At 44.0% G+C, this 22,858-nt stretch overlaps 1 protein-coding gene across 1 annotated transcript in view; it reads right to left on the bottom strand.

Moving 5' to 3' along the window:
* Positions 1 to 20,908, bottom strand: part of LOC137526011 (transmembrane protease serine 9-like) — an 83,609-nt gene extending 62,701 nt beyond the window's left edge. The window contains exons 1-2 of the mRNA XM_068247221.1: positions 20,853 to 20,908; positions 18,995 to 19,231 (exon numbers count right to left, since the gene is read on the bottom strand). Coding sequence (XP_068103322.1) covers positions 18,995 to 19,046 — 52 coding nt within the window. The 5' untranslated portion in view covers positions 19,047 to 19,231; positions 20,853 to 20,908. The remainder of the gene's footprint in view (positions 1 to 18,994; positions 19,232 to 20,852) is intronic.
* Between the last annotated feature and the right edge of the window lie 1,950 nt (positions 20,909 to 22,858).

The raw sequence follows: 22,858 nt of genomic DNA, 5'->3' as shown, positions 1-22,858 counted from the left end.
ATGGATCGTTAGGTCGATTCGCATGCAAAGTATGCCAAATCGACCTAACGATCCATCGAAATCCAAATCGGACATGTTGGAAATAAACGAATCGACGGGAATCGAGCGGGAAATCGAGTGCGCGAACGCACCGTGTGGATCCAGCATAAGATTAGAGTTAAATGGTCGGTGTTGCCATAGGGTCAAACTAGGCATTTGCCCAGAGCCTTAAACTCCTTAGGAACCCTACAAGTCAGGCACTGTAAAAGTGACAAGTTTACAGTTAATACAGTCATTCACATTCAAGGGCCACATTTTACCTAAAATAACTTAAAAAAAAAATCCCTGTAAGCATACAGTAAAGCCTAGTACACACTAGCAATTTTGATAGGCCAATCATTGGTCAATTTTACCACCTCCATGTAGTATGACCATTTACCTATATAATCTGCATAGAATAGAAAATCTGTTTGGCCCTCATACTACATGGAGGTGGTAAAATTGACCAATCATTGGCCAATCAAAATTGCTAGTGTGTACTAGCCTTAAGGGCTTCAAGGAAACCAGAGGTGAACGTGATATGGAGGCTGCCAATGCTATATTTATTTTCTTGTAAACAATGCCAGTTGCCTGGCAGTCCTGTTGATCTTCTGGCATACATAGTGTTGGAGTCAAAACCCTGGAACAAGCATATGGATAATCCAGTAAAACCTGAGTCAGCTGAGTCAGAGTACCTGATCTGCTGCATGCTTGTTCACTATCTATAGTTAAAAGTATTAGAGGCAGAGGATCAGGAGGACTGCCAGGCAACCAGTATGGTTCAAAAATAAATAAATATGGCTGCCTCCATATACCTCTCACTTCGGGTTGACCATCCATGCTACTGCACTTGCACGAGCCATCTTCGTGAGTCTCAGCACTGGAACAGCCTGGTGGAGGGGGACAGGAGAAGCCTCTGAATGATGCAGAGGATTCCCTCTTCCAAGGTAGGGGCCCATTTCCACGGGCAGTTGAACTGTGTGCTCAGCAAGTAGTTGCCAGGCTGCAGTGAGCAGTTACCGGGCAGAAGTAAGCAGTTATCATGCAACAACAAGCAGTTACCAGGCAGCAGCAAGCAGTTTTGAGAGTTTAAGGTTCATTTCACTGCCTATCAACTGTCCGTGGAAAAAATAGGCCTTAAACAAACCTGTGAGGTTTAAAAAGAAAGAAGAAAAAACATATGGCAACTTACATATATCCCTCTCCCTTCAGGTATCCTCTAAGAATACAAGCAAAGCAATTCTTTAACAGTGGCGTAGCTAAGAAGCTGTGGGCCCCAGTGCAAGTTTTACATGGGGCCCCCCAAGCATGTTGTATAGAGCAATTGATATTGTGCACCAAAGCCTAACAAGGACAGCTACAGTGTCAGAGGTGCAAGAAGGGGATGGGGGACAGTTTGTTAATGATCACTACTATTTAAAGTATCTATAGAAGTGATTTTTACCACCACAGGACCAATAAAGTGCTAATACTGTGGTTGAGTGATGGCCCTAAGGGGCCCCAATGCGGTCGCAACCTCTGCACCCCCTATTGCTACGCCACTGTTTTTTAGACTTGGTCTGAAAGAACAAAATGCTGCTGCCTTCATGAAACTGCTGTAGTTCAGCTACCAAACCTATATAAGTTTTTGTTTTATTTATTTATTTTTACAGCCCTCATTATGTCCCAAAGATTAAGGTAAGCGTTGTAAACTGTTGTCACCTAAAGCAAGATATTGCAAGACAATTCTAGTACTCCAACTGCACAGAAAATAATTCCATTCATTTGTTATTGTGGTTGGGGGCCGGTGTTGGTAGATGGGTTGTGTGAATGTTGGCTGTGGCCACGTTGACTGGCAGCTCGTGGTCATGTGAGGTCACGATTGGTCAGCTGTCACTCAGAGTAATTCTCAGCAGACGCAGTGGATCAGGGAACAGAATGGGGCTCCCCACCCCTTGTAAGAAGGTAGCTTACAGTGAACAATCATCCAATGTATATTCCTGACGGTGCATGTTGGAGTCCCCCTCCCTCCGCCCTGCAGGAATGCATGTTAGATACACACACAAAGCTTCTAGCCTGTCCGATCATGTATAGAATCTATACATCTATCCCTCCATGCTCCTACCCCTCAGTATCAGAAGATAGCATTGTCACACAGGCTGGCCAGGAACAAACACACACACGACTAAAATGAGAGGAATATGGAAAGGTCAGCAGGACGTTATGCCCACGCTAAATATGGCTCAGTTCTGTGCAACGTTTTCTGCAATTTAGGGCAATCAAAAACGACGTTTTTATTTCAAATTTGTAGCCATCTAGGAATGACTAGAGTAGATTATGACCACAAGCTGCACTTATTTTCTAACCTGGAATCTGTTCTCTATGTTCTGATACAGATGGCCCAGGCATTTCCTTTTCCTGTATGTACAAGTAATCTTCACATCTTATTTGTTATTTTCCACACCTGTACTACTTGCTTGTCTGGCAGCAGCTTGGACTCTCCCAAACTGGACAGGCTGTTAGTACCTCGTGGAGTTGGCTGAGTGAATTTATGCTCAGAATTAAGGCAAGCAATAATCTTAATGTGTAGGGATTGCACATTTACATAAATGGATACAATTAATATGGAATTATACCTTGAATAAAATGATCCTCTCATATAGTGTCCCCCAGGTACTGTTCTCCCTCATATAGTGCCCCTGTTAAGTGTCCCCTCTCTCCAATGTACAGATGGCGGCAGAGTATCCTCTATAATAAAACCTGTGTCCCTGCGTATACGCTATAGCAGCATAGAGGGTGATATGGCGGCTGGGAACGCAGAGATTCAGCCACGTTCCCAGCCTGTCGGCGGCTGTTGCCAAACCCGGAAGTAGCAGTCGGCGGGGACAGGAGCGGGGCTGCGAGGGCACCATCCAGCTTCAGGGGGCTGAGGGATGCCCCGGGCGAGTAAAGATTTTTTTTTTTTTTTTTTTTTTTTAGCTTAAGTATTCCTTTAAAGGGGCACTGTGGCTAAATTCTGTTTATATTATCATTTAATATAAAATATGTGCAATCATAGCAATGTGTAAGACTTGTATTATGGCTGAATAAAACTCTGTTTCAATATTGCTTTATGGCCCGTACTCACGGGCTGCAGAAGTGGCCTGTCGCCAGCACACGTGAGCGTGCTAGCGACAGGCCGGCGACAGCTCCTCGCTAGGTCCCTCCGCGTACACACGCGGAAGAGGGACCAGCGGCGAGACGGAAGCTGTCGCCGACGTTCCTCCTCCCCCCGCCGGAAGCTCCATTTACCTCTATGGAGGTTGCTGTCGCTAGTCCGCGTACTCACGCGGACTAGCGACAGTTGCGGCGGAGGTGCGGCGGCGACTGTTGCCATGCGATTGAAACTTTCAATCGCATGGCGACAAGAGCGACGGGCGACAGTTCGGGGTGCGCGCGCGTGCAACGGCCCATACTCACGGGCGACCTGTCGCCGCAACACGCGCGCGCCGCGTGTTGAGGCGACAAAAGTCCCTCGTGAGTATGGGCCATAACCCTAAATCAGTGCTGGAGTCCCGTCGCCAGAGAAAGCTAAGCGACGCTGAACCAGCACATTCCATTCTGCAGGAGGAGGCTGCCTTATCAGTCGTTTCATCTGAAGTTGTAATCTCCCCCTTTGATGTATGGGAGAGGTTTCATCCAACGTCTAACTGCACATTAGTGCTGTTACAGCTCCTCTGATCTGCCGTACGTCTCAGGACAATGACGTATGGCTCTAATGAAAAACATTAGAGCCATACGTCATTGTCCTGAGACGTACGGCAGATCAGAGGAGCTGTAACAGCACTTATGTGCAGTTAGACACTGAGGGGCACCTACCTAACCTATACTGGGGGGCACCTACCTAACCTATACTGGGGGGCAGCTACCTAATCTAACTTATACTGGGGGGCACCTACCTATCTAATCTATACTGGGGGGGGCACCTACTTAATCTAACCTATACTGGGGGTCACCTGTCTAATCTAGCCTATACTGGGGGGCAGCTACCTAATCTAACCTATACTGGGGGGCACCTACCTATCTAACCTATACTGAGGGGCACCTACCTATCTAACCTATACTGAGGGGCACCTACCTATCTAACCTATACTGGGGGGGCAGCTACCTATCTAACCTATACTGGGGGGGCAGCTACCTATCTAACCTATACTGGGGGCACTTATCTAACCTGTATTGGGGGCACCTACCTACCTAGCTAGCCTATACAGGTGGCAACTATACTGGCTACCTATATTGCAGGCGCCTACCTAAATAACCTATACTGGGGGCACATACCTATCTAACCTATGCTGGGGACAACTATTCTGGCTACCTATATTAGAGGCACCCACCTAGCTAACCTGTACTACTGGGGCACCTACCTATCTAACTTATACCGGGGGTGCCTGCCTATCTAACCTATACTGGGGGTGTGACGAATATTACGAAAGTCGTGCGCGTAAGCGCCATCGACTTTCGCATGGTCGTGCACAGTTCCTGTCAGTCTTGGGTAAATGCACAATAGATGTCAATTTCCCTCTCTCTTACTGAGAACAGTAACCTCCCCCACATCCTGTTCAGGTCAGGACAGAATTCACACGTGGCTAGCTTCCCTGCCGAGAAGCCATTTGGTACATAGCTCATCTTTCCCCAAAAGGAAAACCTCCTCAAACTGGTTGAGATTCAAATTTCCCTCCAAAAACTCATAGCTTCACACAATGGGAACATTTACTTTATTAATAATTCAAAATAGGTTTGGCACAGCAAGACCAAAATTACATTTTCTGATACCTAGGAAACAGTTCTATCGTTCACCTAAAGTGCACGTTTCTAGCTATCAGGGATCCATATAGAAACCACTTTATCCGGCCTGCGTAGAGCAAATTCGACAGACTAGGCGCGTATAGACTCATTTAATACAGAGTCGCATGCTGCTTATGAATATGGTCGCGCATTTGCGATGCACCCATCTGGGGCGGAATTACACAAAGTATTAATAATTGGTACATTCCTTGCTCCAAGTCTGGGGGTAGTAACCTGACTGCCAGGAGGTAACCCTGCCTCAAACACACCTACTTTCCAGGTAGTGACCGCCCCAAAACTCTGGTCAGTAAAAAGCGTTTGCAAGGAACTCCACCCAGTTCTTCAATTTCCATCTACCAGGAAGGTCTAGACATGTGCTCAAGGAGAACCGGGCGCATGTTGTGTACAAAGACTTTAACCTGAATGCCTACGTTTAAACTGGACTATTTTCTTCATGCTTCAAATGGACTGCTCAGCTAGCTAAGTAAGAACTTTCTGATTTTATTCCTTTTATTTTTAAGCTCTGTGTTTTATATGTTAATAGGTGTATATAACTGTATGTAATGCATTTGTGTTATTAAACGTTTAAAAATCGTTTAGCGGTTATGACCTGTTGCTGAACATACACAATCGTACCTATTCTCCTGAACTCGCTACCCTGTGTTTAATAGAAGTATACACCTCTACAACCCGTATGCGAGAACCCGGCCCAGATATAACGATCTGACCCAGGTTCCTGCATATTGCTAGGAGTTACTAAAGTGTTCTCCAAGTCCTAGTAAAATTACAGTAGCGGGCTGTGTAACTCGCTTGGTGGCAGATCTTTGAATTGTATGTGTGTGGAGTGATTCGGTTGGTATCAGAACGCTCCCTTCGCGAGTCAGTTCAACAAATTGCGAATGCGGGTTACCCTTCGTGATGAACAAATGACCGTGTAAGAGGATTTCTGACGCTGATCGATTTACCCCATCCGCAGACCGGCCTAGCGGTCTGTGACAGGGGGCAACTATACTGGCTACCTATACTGGAGGCACCTACCTGGCTAACCTATAGCGGGGGCAACTATACTGGCTCACCTATGCCTGGCTACCTTTACTGGGGTACCTATTCTTGGCGACCTATACTAAGTGCAACTAGACCTGGCTAACCTATACTGCGGGCACCCATACCTCGCTCGGGGGGGGGGGCACAATTTTTACAATTTTTACACCCTCGCCTTGGGTGCATTTTAGCCTAGAAAGAGCGGATAATGGTGTAACGCTCGCATGCCAAACCTAAAAACCATGGAATAGGAGAGAGTGTGAATCAGCTTATACTGGATTAGCATTCTAGTTCTGTATAAACCATGACTAACGCTTTCAAAAGTTCATTCCAGTGTGAAAGCTCAAAAAATAGTTAATTACTAATTAAATTTACAGGTATGTAAAACTCCCATGCCTCAGGAAAAATGCAAATACATAACAATAGTCAGGGCTAAGCACTAGAGAAAGAGAAATAATAATAATGAATTGTTCTGCCCTCAGTGGCATAGCAATAGGGGATGCAGAAGTTCTGACCGCACCAGGGCCCCTGGACCAGAGGGGGCCTCCTTCAGTCATCTCTCTCTATGTGCATTGCATAGTTGTGATCCTTAAAGGACACCCGAGGTGAAAAACTGATGGGAAAAAAACAATTGTAGCTACCCTTCTCCTAAAAATGACTTGTTAGATATTCTACTGTTTTATTTTATATTTAAATCTAGTTTTTAAGTATTTTACTATTTTATTTTCTCTGCTCAATGACACCTTCATAAATTACTAACTGACTATCTTTTTCCTGCTCTTAGAAGCCGTTTATTGACAGGAAAGTGTTTTATGGCTGTAATTACTGATCAGTGAGGGTTATGCTATTGTCCCACCCAGTCCGACTCAGGCCAGACAGAAACTGCCACTTGCATACCTGATTAACTCTTTCAGGCAAAGAAAAAAAAAAAGGAACACAGTTCCTAGCATTTCACTTAAGTTTAAAGTAAAGTCAGATGCACAGACAGTTTATTGTGGACTGTCCCTTTTATTTAACCTCTTGCCGACTGCTCCACTCAGATTGTCGTGAGCAGTGGGGCAGCCCCAGGACCGCTCTACGCAGCGCGAACGGCTGGGAAATGGGCTTTCTAGGAGAGCACACACACATCTCCGCTTGGTAGGTGGAGCTCTGTTCCGCCATCAGTCTCCCATCAGCGATCGCCACTCGGAGACTGTTAGACGGCGAAACCGCGTCTCATAACTGTGTACAGCGCTGCGATGTAAGGCAGCGCTGTACTGGGGACACCAGAGCAAACGGCTGTGATAGGCTGATGAGGGGGGGGGGGGGGGAGGTTAAATATAAAAAAAAAAAAGAGAGAAATGTAATAAAAAAAAATTTATGAAAAATAAATGAACATTCCTGAGGGCGATCTGACCCCACCAACAGAAAGCTCTGTTGGTGGGGAGAGAGAAGCACTTGTGTGCTGTGTTGTGCGGCCCTGCAGCCAGCCCTGAAAGCTGCAGGGGCCCAATTTGTGAAAAAAGGCCTGGCCACTAGGGGAGTTTAACACCGCGGTCCTTAAGTGGTTAAACATACATGAAATCACATAAATAAAAAGTACATTTCTCCCAGAGTAAAATCTGCTGTCTGACAGGTTTTGGACTTGCTTATCTTCTCATAAGGGATTCTCAGGTTTTTCTTAATTTTCAAAGGCAATTAATGAATGGCAGTTGCTTAGTCCAACAGCCAGACTAGTTTGTAAACAGGTAAGGGGAGGGGGGCGTCCTGCATCTTTATATAGATCCTTTCCAGGGAGTGCTTTTGTAAAGAATAAATTCAATACTGAGAATCCCCATGACGAGTTGGACTAGTCAAAAACCTCTCAATTCCGTCAGATTTTATCTAACTACCGTAAAGGTAGCCATACATCTAGCGATTCTGATTCAACCGACAAAGTGAGCAACTTTATTAAGGAATCTGCTTCGGTATGGTTGAGAAAAAGTCTATCGACTAGTAACCCCCCGCCCCACACACAATAGATATCCTATGCGATTCACCTTCACATTCTATCAGGCCGGTGTTGTGTCTCCATATTCTCAATGCAAAAATCGGTTCAGAGTCCATCAACTGACATGAGAACAGTAGCCTATTCCTGTGCAATCGACCAATCTCTTCCATCCTGCTCGACTAAGCTGGTCAATTCAACATGAAATCAGCCACTTTTCATCTATTATCTCTCGACTCTATAAAGTGATCAAATTGAATAGTCGATCGTAAAGCCAAATCGCTAGATGTATGGCTACCTTAACCATTTACCGCCATCCTAACGTATTAAAACGTCATGCTTACCTCTATTAACAGCAACATGACGTTTTAATACGTCGCGCATTCCCGCCGCTGCTACCGCCGTGTGTCCGCCGCTACCGCCGCCATTACCGTCGGGATCCCGTGCTGGGCGATTGGGGAAGAGGACTGAACAGTCCTCTACCCAATCGCAGTGCCTGGAGTGAATGGACGTGACCGCGAACAGCGGCTACGTCCATTCACATAAACAGGAAATGTAACAGTTTAATAAAGTGTGTAAAAAAAAAAAAAAAAAAAGTGAACACGTCCTATGAGTGTTCACCAGCGCCATCTTGTGGCCAAAAAGTATATTACACTTACAAAATACATACATTTTCAAGTATATACACATCATTAATAAAATTACACTTCCAACCCTCCCCCCCAAAAAAAACACTTGTAAAAAAAAAATCAGCTTAAAAAAAATAAATAAATAGTTGCCTTAGGGACTCAGCTTTTTTTATTCTATATTTTATGGGGGGAAATTAATTTTAATTTATTACATAGGGGCTTGTAATTATGGCCAGAACAAACAGAAAAATAACCACTTATATTTCAAAATAATATACTGTCGCCATACATTGTGGTAGGGACATAATCTAAACGGTTTAATTATCGGGACCACTGGGCAAATAAAACGTGTTTGTTTTATCCACAGGAGAATGTTTAATTTTAAAACTATAAAGGCTGAACACTGAGAAATAATGATTTTTTTTTCTTTTTTTTTCTGTTTTTCTCATTAAAATGCATTTAGAATAAAAAAATTCTTAGAAAAATGTACTATCCACAGAAAGCCTAATTGGTGGCGAAAAAAACGAGGTATAGATCATTTTCTTGTGATAAGTAGTAATAAAGTTATTAGGGAATAAAAGGGAGGAGCGCTGACAACTGAAAATTGCTCTGGTCCGTTAGGATAAAAACCCTTGGGGGTGAACTGGTTAAAGGAGAACTGTAGTGAGGTATATAGAGGCTGCCATATTTATTTCCATTTAAGCACATTTAATACAGTTGCCTGGCTATTCAGCTAATCCTCTGCCTCGAATACTTTCAGCCATAGCCCCTGAACAAGCATGCAGGAGATCAGGTGTTTCTGACAAATTAGACAGACAGATATGACAAGATTAGCTGCATGCTTGTTTCTGGTGTGATTCAGACACTTCTTCAGCCAAATAGACCAGCAAGGCTGCCAGGCAACTGGTATTGCTTAAAAGGAAATAAATATGGCAGCCTCCATATACCTCTCACTACAGTTCTCCTTTAAGTGACAGCAACATAGGAGTAAAGTAATTTATAGCTCATTTTACTCAGGAAGAAACAGACTTCTTATCTGTATGTGCTTACATATATTTTAAATTGTACAATTTTTGTGATCGTGGTCTTTAAGAAAAATCTATTGCCTCCAATATATCTGATAAATTCACTTAAAAACGTTTTTGGACACTTTATCAGATATAGATATTTCTGTGCAGGCAGGTGGGGGATTAGTGGAGGGGGTGGGGAACTGATAGCGGTACTTATCCGTTAGTCGGGCGCATCCTCTAGGTGGCGACAAAACTCCACCAGAGTTACATCTTTCCCTACTATCCATGTCGGCCTGGAGGGGGAATAGTAATTAGCGCCACCTGCCGGATGCGCCCAGCTAACGGATAAGTACCCTGATAGCTGCATAGCATTGAAGTGCATTATAGCAGTATAGAGCAGTATAACAGGTTTCTGCGGATACTGAGTGTGCATTGTGGTGTGGGAATTCATGACTATTCAATTGAATAAGGCCCCTTTTCCATGGACTGTTGATAGGCACTGGCGTGAAATGCCTCTCAAACTCTCACAACTGCTCACTGCTGCCTGGTAACTGCTTGCTGAGTGACTACACAATTCAACAGTCCGTGGAAAAGAGGCCTAACTATTGCAGAGGGATAGATCGGATTGCTATAGTGTACTACAGTGTGATCCATGGGATACTCAGTCTTTTGAATTCGGGAAACAAAAACTGCTTCATGGATGGCCATCATTAACCATTTCAGCCAGCGGGGATTTTTCACCTTAAAGGGGAACTGAAGAGAGAGGTATATGGAGGCTGTCATGTTTATTTCCTTTTAAGCAATACCAGTTGCCTGGCAGCCCTGCTGATCCTCTGCCTCTAATACTATTAGCCATAGCCCCTGAACAAGCTTGCAGCAGATCAGGTGTTTCAATGGTTTAGACTTTAAAGTCAGATCTGACAAGACTAGCTGCATGCTTGCTTCTGGTGTTATTCAGATACTACTGCATTGAAATAGACCAGCAGGGCTGCCAGGCAACTGGTATTGATTAAAAGGAAATAAATATGGCAGTCTCTGTATACCTCTAACTTCAGTTCCCCTTTAAGGCTCATACACCCATCAGACCATAGTCTTTTGAAAATGAAAGATCACAGACCAATTTTACCCTCTTCCATGTAGTATGAGAGACATACCTACACAGTCTATTCTATGGGGCTCGTTTCCACTGTAGCGAATCCGCATGCGGGCACTGCATGCGGATTCGCATACTTAATGTTACTGTATGGGGTTGTTTCCACGTGTGCGGCGGCGGCGGCGTTTTTCTGTGCGGGGAAAATCTGCACGACAGGGTCGTGCAGATTCGCGTGCCTCAGGAATGCGGGCGAATCGCCGCTAATGTATTTAATAGTAAAAACGCATGCGTTTTTACATGCGTTTTTACCCGCGAATTCGCGGGCGATTTCGCACCTTTTCAATGTTATTTTGCCCTGGCAGTGTCATGGTTAATTTCGCATGGCACCCTGCCATGCGAAATCGCACGCGAAATCGCGGGTAAAAACGCATGCGGAAACGCATCCGCATGCGTTTTTACAAGCGTCGGAATGCGGCCGAAATCGCGTCGCAACAGTGGAAACGAGCCCATAGAGCTGAACTCCCCATCAGACAGAAAACTTTGCAAGATGCTGCACACAAAGACGCTGTACACATTCAAAAGATCAGTATCTGCAAAAGATCTGTTTCTGCAAAATGCATTCATAGTCTATGATATCTGCAGATCATCATACACACCTTGTTTAACAGACATTCATCTGCAGATCCGATCCACCAGGATGGATTTTCAGATCTGCAGATGAATGTCAGTTAAACAAAGTGTGTATGATGATCTGCAGATCTCATAGACTATGAATGCAATTTGCAGGAACGGATCTTTGGCAGGAACAGATCTTTTGCAGATACTGATCTTTTGTGTCTGTACAGCATCTGTGTGTGCAGAATCTTGCAAATATTTTTTTCTGATGGGGAGTTCAGCTCCATAGAATCAGGGTCGGATTTCTGGGAAGGCCGGAAAGGCACGTTCCTAGGGTGAAGCCTCGCAAGCAGGGGCGTAGCAATAGGGGTTGCAGAGGTAGCGACCGCATCAGGGCCCTTGGGCCAGAGGGGCCCCATGGGGCCCTTCCTCAATGAAAGCATTAGCTGTTTATTGGTCCTGTGGTGGTAATAATCACTTCTATAGATGCTTTGAATAGTAGTAATCATTAACAAACTGTTTCCCATGCCTTCTTGCACCTGTAATACTGTGGATGACCTTGGCAGGTTTTGTTGCGCCATATATATAGAGTGCTGGGGGGCCCAATGTAAAACTCGCATCGGGGCCCATAGCTCCATAGCTACGCCACTGCTCGCAATGGGCGGGTGGCCGGAGAGCTGTCTTTAGCATCCCTAACATGGCTGCACAGGTCTCCCCAGTCTGTTCCCTCCACAGTCACACACACTCAACATAATCATTATGCCCCCATCTGCAGCCGCATCGCCCTGCACCCTGCTGTGTTGTGTCTGTGTGGAGCGGGCGGACGGTTACAGAGTCTGTTACAAGTTCAAGGATTAGTAGCGTCAAATCCCTTGCACTGTACATCATGCTGAAGGACAGCCATGTGGCTGTTCCTGTGTGCAGTGATCGAGTTTCACTTGTGCAATCAAGTGAAAACGGACGTCCTGCAGGAGAAGATGAGTCTTCAGGAGAAGCAGCACATTGTATAATAGAATGCTGCTAGGAGAGAGAGGGGCAGCCACAGCCAGGAAAGTAAACAGCTAGCTGGAAGGGAAAGAGGGAGACGAGCTTCAGATGGGAGGGGGGAGAGGTGAAGAGTCTGAAGACGAGCCTTGGAGGTGAGGAGAAAGGTCAGAGGAGAGATACGCAACATCATAAACTTGCGTCCCAGCATGATGTGCGTTTCACTTCTTTCCTTGTATGTTGTCACCAGGGATGCTTAAATTCGGCTTCGGGAGATACTAGGATTTTTGCTATCCGGATATCTCCCAGTAATGCTGTGCGGGCTGGGCGGGGGGGTCAAGCTTACCTCTCTGACGTCTTCTTCGGTCGTCCCTCAGCGCCTCCCACGATGCGCTCCAAGCGGCGGTCACCTGATTACAAACACTTCCTCCTTCCGGGTTGAAGGAGAAAGTGTTTGTAATCACGTGACGCGCACGGAGCGCATCGTGGGAGGCGTCAGAGAGGTAAGCTTGACCCCCCCCCCCCCCCCCCCCCCCCCGCCCCGCCCCCGCCCAGCCCGCACAGCATTACTGGGAGATATCCGGATAGCAAAAATCCGGATATCTCCCGAAGCCGAATTTGAGCATCCCTAGTTGTCACTACTGTGAGTGTATTGTCACTCCTGTCCTGTCTGTGTGTTGTCACTCCTGTCCTGTCTGTGTGTTGTCACTCCTGTCCTGTCTGTGTGTTGTCACTCCTGTCCTGTCTGTGTGTTGTCACTCCTGTCCTGTCTGTGTGTTGTCACTCCTGTCCTGTCTGTGTGTTGTCACTCCTGTCCTGTCTGTGTGTTGTCACTCCTGTCCTGTCTGTGTGTTGTCACTCCTGTCCTGTCTGTGTGTTGTCACTCCTGTCCTGTCTGTGTGTTGTCACTCCTGTCCTGTGTGTGTGTTGTCACTCCTGTCCTGTGTGTGTGTTGTCACTCCTGTCCTGTGTGTCTGTGTGTTGTCACTCCTGTCCTGTGTGTCTGTGTGTTGTCACTCCTGTCCTGTGTGTCTGTGTGTTGTCACTCCTGTCCTGTGTGTCTGTGTGTTGTCACTCCTGTCCTGTGTGTCTGTGTGTTGTCACTCCTGTCCTGTGTGTCTGTGTGTTGTCACTCCTGTCCTGTGTGTCTGTGTGTTGTCACTCCTGTCCTGTGTGTCTGTGTGTTGTCACTCCTGTCCTGTGTGTCTGTGTGTTGTCACTCCTGTCCTGTGTGTCTGTGTGTTGTCACTCCTGTCCTGTGTGTCTGTGTGTTGTCACTCCTGTCCTGTGTGTCTGTGTGTTGTCACTCCTGTCCTGTGTGTCTGTGTGTTGTCACTCCTGTCCTGTGTGTCTGTGTGTTGTCACTCCTTTCCTGTGTGGTGTGTGTTGTCACTCCTGTCCTGTGTGTCTGTGTGTTGTCACTCCTGTCCTGTGTGTCTGTGTGTTGTCACTCGTGTCCTGTCTGTGTGTTGTCACTAGTGTCCTGTCTGTGTGTTGTCACTCCTGTCCTGTGTGTGTGTTGTCACTCCTGTCCTGTGTGTGTGTGTTGTCACTCCTGTCCTGTGTGTGTGTGTGTTGTCACTCCTGTCCTGTGTGTGTGTTTGTTGTCACTCCTGTCCTGTGTGTGTGTTTGTTGTCACTCCTGTCCTGTGTGTGTGTTGTCACTCCTGTCCTGTGTGTGTGTGTTGTCACTCCTGTCCTGTGTGTGTGTGTGTTGTCACTCCTGTCCTGTGTGTCTGTGTGTTGTCCCTCTTGTCCTGTGTGTGTGTTGTCACTAGTGTCCTGTCTGTGTGTTGTCACTCCTTTCCTGTGTGTGTGTGTGTTGTCACTCCTTTCCTGTGTGTGTGTGTGTGTTGTCACTCCTGTCCTGTGTGTGTGTTGTCACTCTTCAGAGGAGCCTACATTCTAATCTCTGCCATCATGTCACTAACTCCCCAGAGGAGCATAGAATCTAATACCTGCTGTCATATCACTACCTGCTTTTAGAGGTGGTTACAATCTAATCCCTGCCTAAATGTCCTCAGAGCATTTTCTAATCTAAATCCTGCTGTTATGTCGCTAACTACACTGCTGTATTTTAGGTGGCACTTACTGTATGGGGGCACTGTTGGTTTTAGCGGGGGGGGGGGGGGGGCGGTATGGAGATAGTCGGGCCTTGGGCGGTAAAAAGTATTAATCCGGCCCTGCATAGAATAGACTGTGTAGGTATGGCTCTCATACTACGTGGAAGAGGGTAAAATTGGTCTGTGATTTTTCATTTTCAAAAGACTATGGTCTGATGTGTGTATGTGGCCTTATGCATCAGAGCAATTTTCACCTCCCATTCATTTGCTTATAACTTTATCACTAATTATCACAATGAATTGATCTATATCTTGTTTTTTTCTGCCACCCTTTAGGCTTTCTTTGGGTGGTACATTTTGCTAAGAATTACTTTTTTCTAAATGCATTTTCACAGAAATATAAAAAAAAATAAAAATAGAAAAATGCATTATTTCTCAGTTTTCACCCATTATAGCTTTTAAATAATACAAGCTGCCATGATTAAAACCTATGTATTTTATTTGCCCATTTGTCTCGGTTATTACACCATTTAAATTATGTCCCTATCACAATGTATGGCGCCAATATTGTATTTGGAAATAAAGGAGCATTTTTTCAGTTTTGCGTCCATCACTATTTACAAGCTTATAATTAAAAAAAAAATGTGTAATATACCTTCTTCACATGCATATTTTAAAAGTTCAGACCCTTAGGTAACTATTTTTTTTATTTTAATTTTTTTTTTCCATTAAAAATTTTATTGGGGTAATTTTTGGTGTGGGAAATAAACAGTTAATTTCAAATGTAATAATGTGTTTTATGTATTGAAAAATGTATGTAGATGTAGTTTTACCATTTGGCCACAAGATGGCCACATTGAGATTTTTTTGGGGGTCTCTCTCGCTTCCAGAAAGCGAGAAGAGGACAGGAAATGTTTTTTTGTTTTTGTTTTTTTTTTCAGAAAGACCACAGCCTCTGATAAGAGGCCATCAGTTTCTCTGCCGGGGACATAGATTAATGAACTGGAACCATGTTCCCATTCATTGATCTCCGGGCTACGGGGGTCGGCACAGGGGTGCGCGGGCACGACTGCAATCGCCCGCGGGAGTGCACCAAAGAGCGCAACACCAGCACAGCAGCCGCCTGGACGTAAGGATCATGTCCAGGCGGCATAAATGGTTAAAGGACAACTGAAGTGAGAGGTATATGGAGGCTGCCATATTTATTTCCTTTTAAACAATACCAGTTACCTGGCTATCCTGCTGATCTATTTGACTGCAGTCGTGTCTGAATCACACCAGAAACAAGCATGGTGCTAATCTCATCAGATCTGACAATGTCAGAAACACCTGATCTGCTGCATGCTTGTTCCGGGTCTATGGCTAAAAGTTTTAGAGGCAGAGGATCAGCAGGATGAGCAGGCAAATGGTAATGCTTAAATGGAAATGAATATGACAGCCTCCATATCACTTTCACCTTGGGGTCACTTTAAAATGTTAATGGGATCCTTTTTTTCCCCTTTAAATCTAGGTGTGTATGGAACAAACATGTTGCAACTTAACTCCAGTAAAGGTTTTAAAGTTTTTATAGCCGCCTGTGCCCTCCCAAGAGCGATTGCCCCTCACTTCCTGGGACCTCTATGGAGTTTTGTAAATTTAAAGCATCTTGAGAACTAATTGCAAGCTTAAAAAAAAAATCAGACTACTTTGCAACCATGGCAACGGTACTCTGCTTAGAGTACAAAATGATTGGAAATCCTTCATACAGTGCTTGCTACATGAGTTATCAGCTGCACAGCATAAGGTTTTTTTTAAGGTGGACACACACACACTTTTTAAAATGTCTTTGTAATTCAAGATTTACAATCAATTTTTCTGATTGATTGTACCATTTGAAAAATCTGACCAATGTACTACTCGTGTGTTCAATTTATCCCCCAATTCTGGAAAAATGATTGAAAACGCCCCAAAAATTGCTTTTGTCTCTACATTAAAGAACAGGCAACACCCATGCTAGCCTAGAAATAAAAAACACATATACAAGTAGATTAATACTACTTCTACTTGCATAACAGATGTATTGTGCTATCCACATAATGATTCCTGTGAATTTTATAAAGGAAAAGCAGAATTTTGCCAAGCTAATGCTGACATCATATCCTCCCTGACTCTTGTCCCCCCCCCCTCCTCTTGCTCATTGTGTATTCATTAGCTGCCCTCCTCCCAAAGTCTTCAGACACTCCCACTGAGGTGTATACTGGAAACCGCACTGTTTTTTTTTTCTCCTTCAATCGCTCAGTCACCTCAGCCTCAAGCAGAGGGGTTTTAGATAAGAAGCTAGGCAGGGAAATACATGGAAGAGGAGGAATATATTATAGATAAAAAGAACCCCCAACATTCAACTGTTTGGCACTGACTACTAAAGGGCCAATGTTCCTAAGGTATGTGATAACTCCGAACCATAACAGCAGAAAAAGTTTTGCAAGTTTTTAATGCAGGATTAGCCTCTTTATCACTTAATACACTCCGACCAGTTGCTGTTGAAATTTGTTTTTTATGGTGACGATACCGCTTTAAGAAATTGTTAATCTAACACACACCATACAATCTTGAAAAAGAAAGGATACAAAAAAAAAAAAAAATTCTCACCACTTCCGATTGAGGGAAAAAAAAAACCAAAAAAAAAAATCCTCTTGATTTTTCTGTATAAACGATCATTTTCTATCAAATTGCTGTAAAACAGATCATTCTATTGTATCATGTGTGACTCAAGAGCTAGATGTAAAGGTGGCCACACACCATCCATACTATTACTATTACTATTCAAGGATATACATTTTCTGATTGACCAACATTTGAAAAATCTGACCAATGCACAATACACACGCACACCCGCCCCCCCCAATCCCTAAACACACACATTATAAACATAACAAAACATTGAAAACTGAAAAAAAAGTGTCTTGGGAGTACAGTGTATTAAACTAAACAAAAGTATACCCTAATAGAAAAGTATATAAAACTTAGCTTTTATTAAGATCGCATTAAAACGTTATCATATTAACATATTTGCTAGCTATACTGTTAACTGTGAATAAAGTGGACTGGAGGAAACAGGGTTCTGGGTCAGAAGACCATCCTCCTAGTTCACACTAGTAATCATTATGAACCCTACACCAAAACTCGACATGTTTCATTTCCTAAATTGGAAACTTCGTCAGGAGTGCATATACCCTAGTGATAGAGTGATAAAGTGCTACACACAATAAATACAATATACATTTCACATATTTACAAAAGTTAGCAAAGTAGCAGAGTAACGGCCACCTAAACCGGCAGCCTGCCGGTTTAGGTGGCCGTTACTCTGCTACTTTGCTAACTTTTGTAAATATGTGAAATGTATATTGTATTTATTGTGTGTAGCACTTTATCACTCTATCACTAGGGTATATGCACTCCTGACGAAGTTTCCAATTTAGGAAATGAAACATGTCGAGTTTTGGTGTAGGGTTCATAATGATTACTAGTGTGAACTAGGAGGATGGTCTTCTGACCCAGAACCCTGTTTCCTCCAGTCCACTTTATTCACAGTTAACAGTATAGCTAGCAAATATGTTAATATGATAACGTTTTAATGCGATCTTAATAAAAGCTAAGTTTTATATACTTTTCTATTAGGGTATACTTTTGTTTAGTATCTTTAATCAGGTTTGTTTCTTTGTATACGAGTACAGTGTATATTAGAAAATTGTTAATCTACCCTACACCGTTCAATTTCTATAAAATTGATCAGAAAACTCCACCACTCCCAATCCACTTCTATCGGCGAAAAAAATGTGAAATCTGATTGGATTTTTAATATATATATATATATATATATATATATATATATATATATATATATATATATATATATAATATATTTGAAATAAAAAAATATATGTAATTTTTCTACAAAACAATGTGTAGAGCTGGCTTACATAAGCCTGGGAACAAATTATTATTCAAGAAATACAATATTTTTTATCAAATAGCAGCAAAAATCAGATCACTTTATTGTATTGTGTGTGACCGCCTTAACCAGAAACATCATGGAATGGTTGTTTTAACAGCACATAAAACTGAAGGTAAGCAAGCTGAAAAAAAAAAAAAAAAAGTTTTTAATTAATCTTTGCAATGTATAGAGTGCTGAACTGAACACTTTTTTCCTTCTCATTCACAAATCTAGACGTACCCATCAAAGTTTTAAAACAATTTTAAGATAATTACATTAAGAGCAAAAAGTTTCTGCACATAGAATTTTGTAGGTAGAAACTTTAAAAAAACAAAAACAAAAAATTAAGCCCTTTATTTATTTATTTATTTTTTTAATTCACCTACATAACAGAGTTACATAAAATGAGCTCATGACAACTCATCATTGTGTAATTATATGGCTGCAAAAAAGATGATCTTAAAAAAACAAACCAACCAACTTGTTTCCTTTTAATCAACACCAGTTGCCTGGCTTTCCTACTAATCTTTCTGGTCAGTAGGGTCTAAATCACCCCCCCCCCCCCCCCCGAAAAAAAAAAAAAAAAACAACAAGCATACAGCTAATCCTGTTAGATTCGTCATAGACATCTGATCTGCTTGCTTGCTCAGGGTCTATGGCTTAAGAGGCAGAGGATCAGGAGGACTGCCAGGCAATGTGCATTATTTAAAAGGAAATCAACAACAACAAAAAAACATGTCAGCCTCCATATCTGTCTCACCTTGGGTTCCCTTTAAGTATGAAAGCTTTATTGACTCACCAGAAAGAAGCAGCAGTAGATAGTGATCCATGATGGTTCTAATTCCCAGCATCTTGCGTGGTTCCTCAATATTGGATGTGGATGGAGAAGACTTCTCGATAGGTGGAAGGTTAAGCTCAGTCTGCTTCTGGCTGCCCTCTCTCCACGCTTTTGCCAGATGTTTGCCTGACACACTGACCTGGCGAACGTCTGGAACAGCCCCAATCCTGGGAATGTAGCTTGACAGGTTTTCAGGTCCTGCAGGGATAGAGGTTTAGACTGGATGATCAGGTACCCATTACTAACTCCAGATATTTACAAACAATAGGCAACACGTGGACACAGAAGAGGAAGAGTGCTGTAGATTCTCCTTACAGAGGATGAGGTGGATGGAGACACCCACTATTGTCTAGGACGAGGCTGCATGACTGGGGATGAAAGGAATCCACTTCTTTCTGAGAAGTGATGGAAACTTAGCAAAGAAAAACAAGACCTAGGTGGAGGATGAATAGGGCTTGCTTAACTTCGAGGATATGACTATGCTCAGAATATGAAGGTGTCTCTGGCTTTATTCCGCAAGATAGGAAATACCTCCCACTGTGATGGTGGAGGACAGGACACTCTAGGAATTGTCCAACTTTGAAATAACCATTTTGGTAGACCATTGCCCACCTCCAGTCAGTGACAAGGGCCAGTGTGAGGGGCAGGGTGTCTGTATAAAAGTTCTGTGCAGTAATTTGGGTGCTGGGTGTTGTTGACTTGCCGTAGAGAATATTGTGAATTATATTCAAATAACGGCTTAGTGTTGGGAATTTGCATGCCACTATTGCCATTGCTTAATTACAGTAACCTAAACTCTAATACTAGCCCTCCCTACCAATGTCTAACCCTAACCTCTCCCTAAGCGCCTAACACTAACTCCCTCCCATATCTACAGCTTACACTACCTTCCCTACATATGCCTAACACTAACACCCCCCCCCAAGCTATGCCTAACGCAAACCTCCTCCTTACATATACCTAACACTAACTTCCCCCTACCTACACCCAACACTAACCTCCCTCCTACCTATGCCTTAGGCCCGGTTCACATTAGCTTTAAGCTGCGGATACAGCCGTATGGTTCTGTTTTTCCTGACAGTTTCGCTCAGTGGAACGGAAACAGAAAGTTTTGCAGCAAAATAGGAATCAATGAAAACGGACTTTTACAGAACACTGGCTATAAAAACGGACCGTTTATCCGGAACCAGATGGCCGGATCCATACTGCCCGATCTGCAAAAAAAATGCAGATGTGAACCGGGTCTAACACTAATATCCCCCCACCTATGCCTAAACTGTTCCCATTAATGGTAGAATCTTCCAAACGATCAACAGAACAGTTGATCAGATTGGGTGCTGTTAATGCCGACTAATGATGAACAATCGTTTTACCAAACGTTCCATTGATCCAAATTTCAGAATGATTATTTTGATCTGATCAGATTGTTTATTATTTTTCCCTCTGTTGATGGGCCTGAATGATTGTTTCAGAAAATTGGCTCATTAATAGGCATCTTAACACTAACCTCCCCCTACTTCTGCCAAATACTACCTGCACCTAACACAAACAACCCCCTACCTACACCTCACACTAACCTCCCTTCACATATACCTCACACTAAACCCCCCCCCCCCCCGCTACTTACACATAACACTAACTCAGCCCACCTACATCTAACACTAACCCTCCAACTACACATAACACTAACCCCACTATGCCTAACACCCCACCTACGTCTAACATGTCCCGTCCCCCCGCCAATACCTACACCTAACACTGTACCCAAGTACTGCAGCTGATACCACTCTATCAAAGAAGTTACACAGCAATACTGTACATTCGCCGCAACTGTCCTGAGGTTTGGATTTATAATGCCCATACCCTGGCACCAACTGTCACCCTGTCCACAGTTATACATAGTAACTGACATTTGTCACCCTTGCCACATGATAGCTGCAACTTTGGCTATATGAAGGCCCCAGAGCCAAATTTACACACCAGAGCCATGGAAGCTTCTCTATTTTGCAGTCTATGGTGGTGCCTATCTCGTTTGATCCATAGATTCAAGTGATAGTTGCTGAAATCTACCTACGAACTAGATAGTAAACATATGTCTGTAAGAAGCCTAAAGTGTGACACCTGACCAATTTTGGACCCAATATGGAAGGGCCATTGCTACATTTGTTCGTTCAATGGTATGATTTCCAGGTCATGATATGTGTATGTGTGCCATAATTCTAGGTAGTCCATTTAAGTGATTAGCTCTAGACTCCTAGGTGTGTCTGTAGACAATCAACTAAATGGATTCAGAAGACACTGCAAAAAAGCAAGCGCAGTGAGCGCAACATCCGGGAGGCCTTGTCATCAAGAAAGACACACACAGAAGGGAAAAAAAAAAAAAAAAAGGATGCTGCGAATGACTGAGTGGAGGACTCCTTCATGGAAATTCCCCTTACTTCCTTACTTACTGTCATAGTCACTGGATTGACTGGTTAATAAGAGGAAGTGACTAAAAATTTCTCAGAAGAGTTAGCACTTTTCTGCAGTGGGGAGAAACAACTAATAAAGGCAGTCATAATGTGAGATGGTTAGACATCTAGAAGATGTTTTTTGACTTGTGTGTCCCTGCTATGAAGGTTCTCCTCAACGTCTCCGTGGTGGGGCCACAGAGAGGAATTGGGCAGAGGCATAGTTAGCATCACCTTAACACGGTGTGTGTGTGTAGGGGGGTAGGGGGGGGGACAGATTCCTCAGCACCATAAACCAGGCCAGGATTTACCTCACAGGAGCCTATAGGCATAGATGTCCTTGCATCTTAGACTTTACCCTCCATGAACTTACAAACCCCTGCTGAACCGCACCACAAGTGTGGTAGCTGGCCCAGCTGTCACTTCTCCCTTGCACATCATAGCTACAGGTGCCCCTTAGTATTAGGTAGCCAGAAGTACCCTCAATATTAAGTAGCTAGAGGTGCCCTCAAGTATAAGGTAGCCAGAGGAACCTCAGTATTCAGCAGCTAGAGGCGTCCCTGACTGAAGGTAGATCTCGTCAGTGGGATGCCAAGAGCAGGGTGAGTAACCTCATTTACACACTCATCAGGATTCTGCATAGGGAAGGAGGGAGGGGGGCACTTAAAGAGGGAATTAAGACGCCTTTCCATCATCAGGCGCCTGTAGGCACATGCCTACAGTGCCTCATGGTAAATCTAGCTCTGCCATAAACTGAGATCGATACCCAGCAGTGTGGCCGGCTTCATAATCCTAGAACCAATTAACTGGTCCATAGCCGGGTCTTCTCTTCAGCCTGTCAGCATGTGGCAGCATCTCTCCGTTGGTTCTCAAGGTCACATGACAACCATAGCTCGTTACTCACTTCGCCTCATTCCTGCTCTGGCTCTCCTGCAAGGGTGGCAGAGTTTACACTTGTTACACTCCAGGCACCGAGTCCCACGCAGCTCTTCTCCTTGCTTCTTCCCCGCATGGCAGAGGACGCCTCAGTGTGCCAGTTCTCTCCTGGAACTCTCCTGTCACCCACAGCCTCTTGGAGTTTCCCTCAGCCTGCCAGTTCCCCTTCGGGAACTCTCCACCCACCTGCAGTCTCCCAGGGATTCCCTAAGCCTGCTACTTCCCCTGGAACTCTTCAGCAGGGATGCGCTCCGGATAAAAACTCTAATTACTGCACCTGGACGGGTGTGGGCGGGAGGTTAAACCTACCCAGCAGGCGTCTTTTTTAATCCGACCCATGGTGCTTCCCACATTGCGTTCCAAGCCGTGGTCATGTGACTACAAACATAGTTACATAGTTATTTGGGTTGAAAAAAGACATACGTCCATCGAGTTCAAC

The sequence above is a fragment of the Hyperolius riggenbachi genome, chromosome 7 (assembly GCF_040937935.1).
Source record: "Hyperolius riggenbachi isolate aHypRig1 chromosome 7, aHypRig1.pri, whole genome shotgun sequence".
Classification (NCBI taxonomy): domain Eukaryota; kingdom Metazoa; phylum Chordata; class Amphibia; order Anura; family Hyperoliidae; genus Hyperolius; species Hyperolius riggenbachi.
The sequence above is the reverse complement of the archived record's forward strand: the minus strand, read 5'-3'. Positions and strand labels throughout refer to the sequence as shown.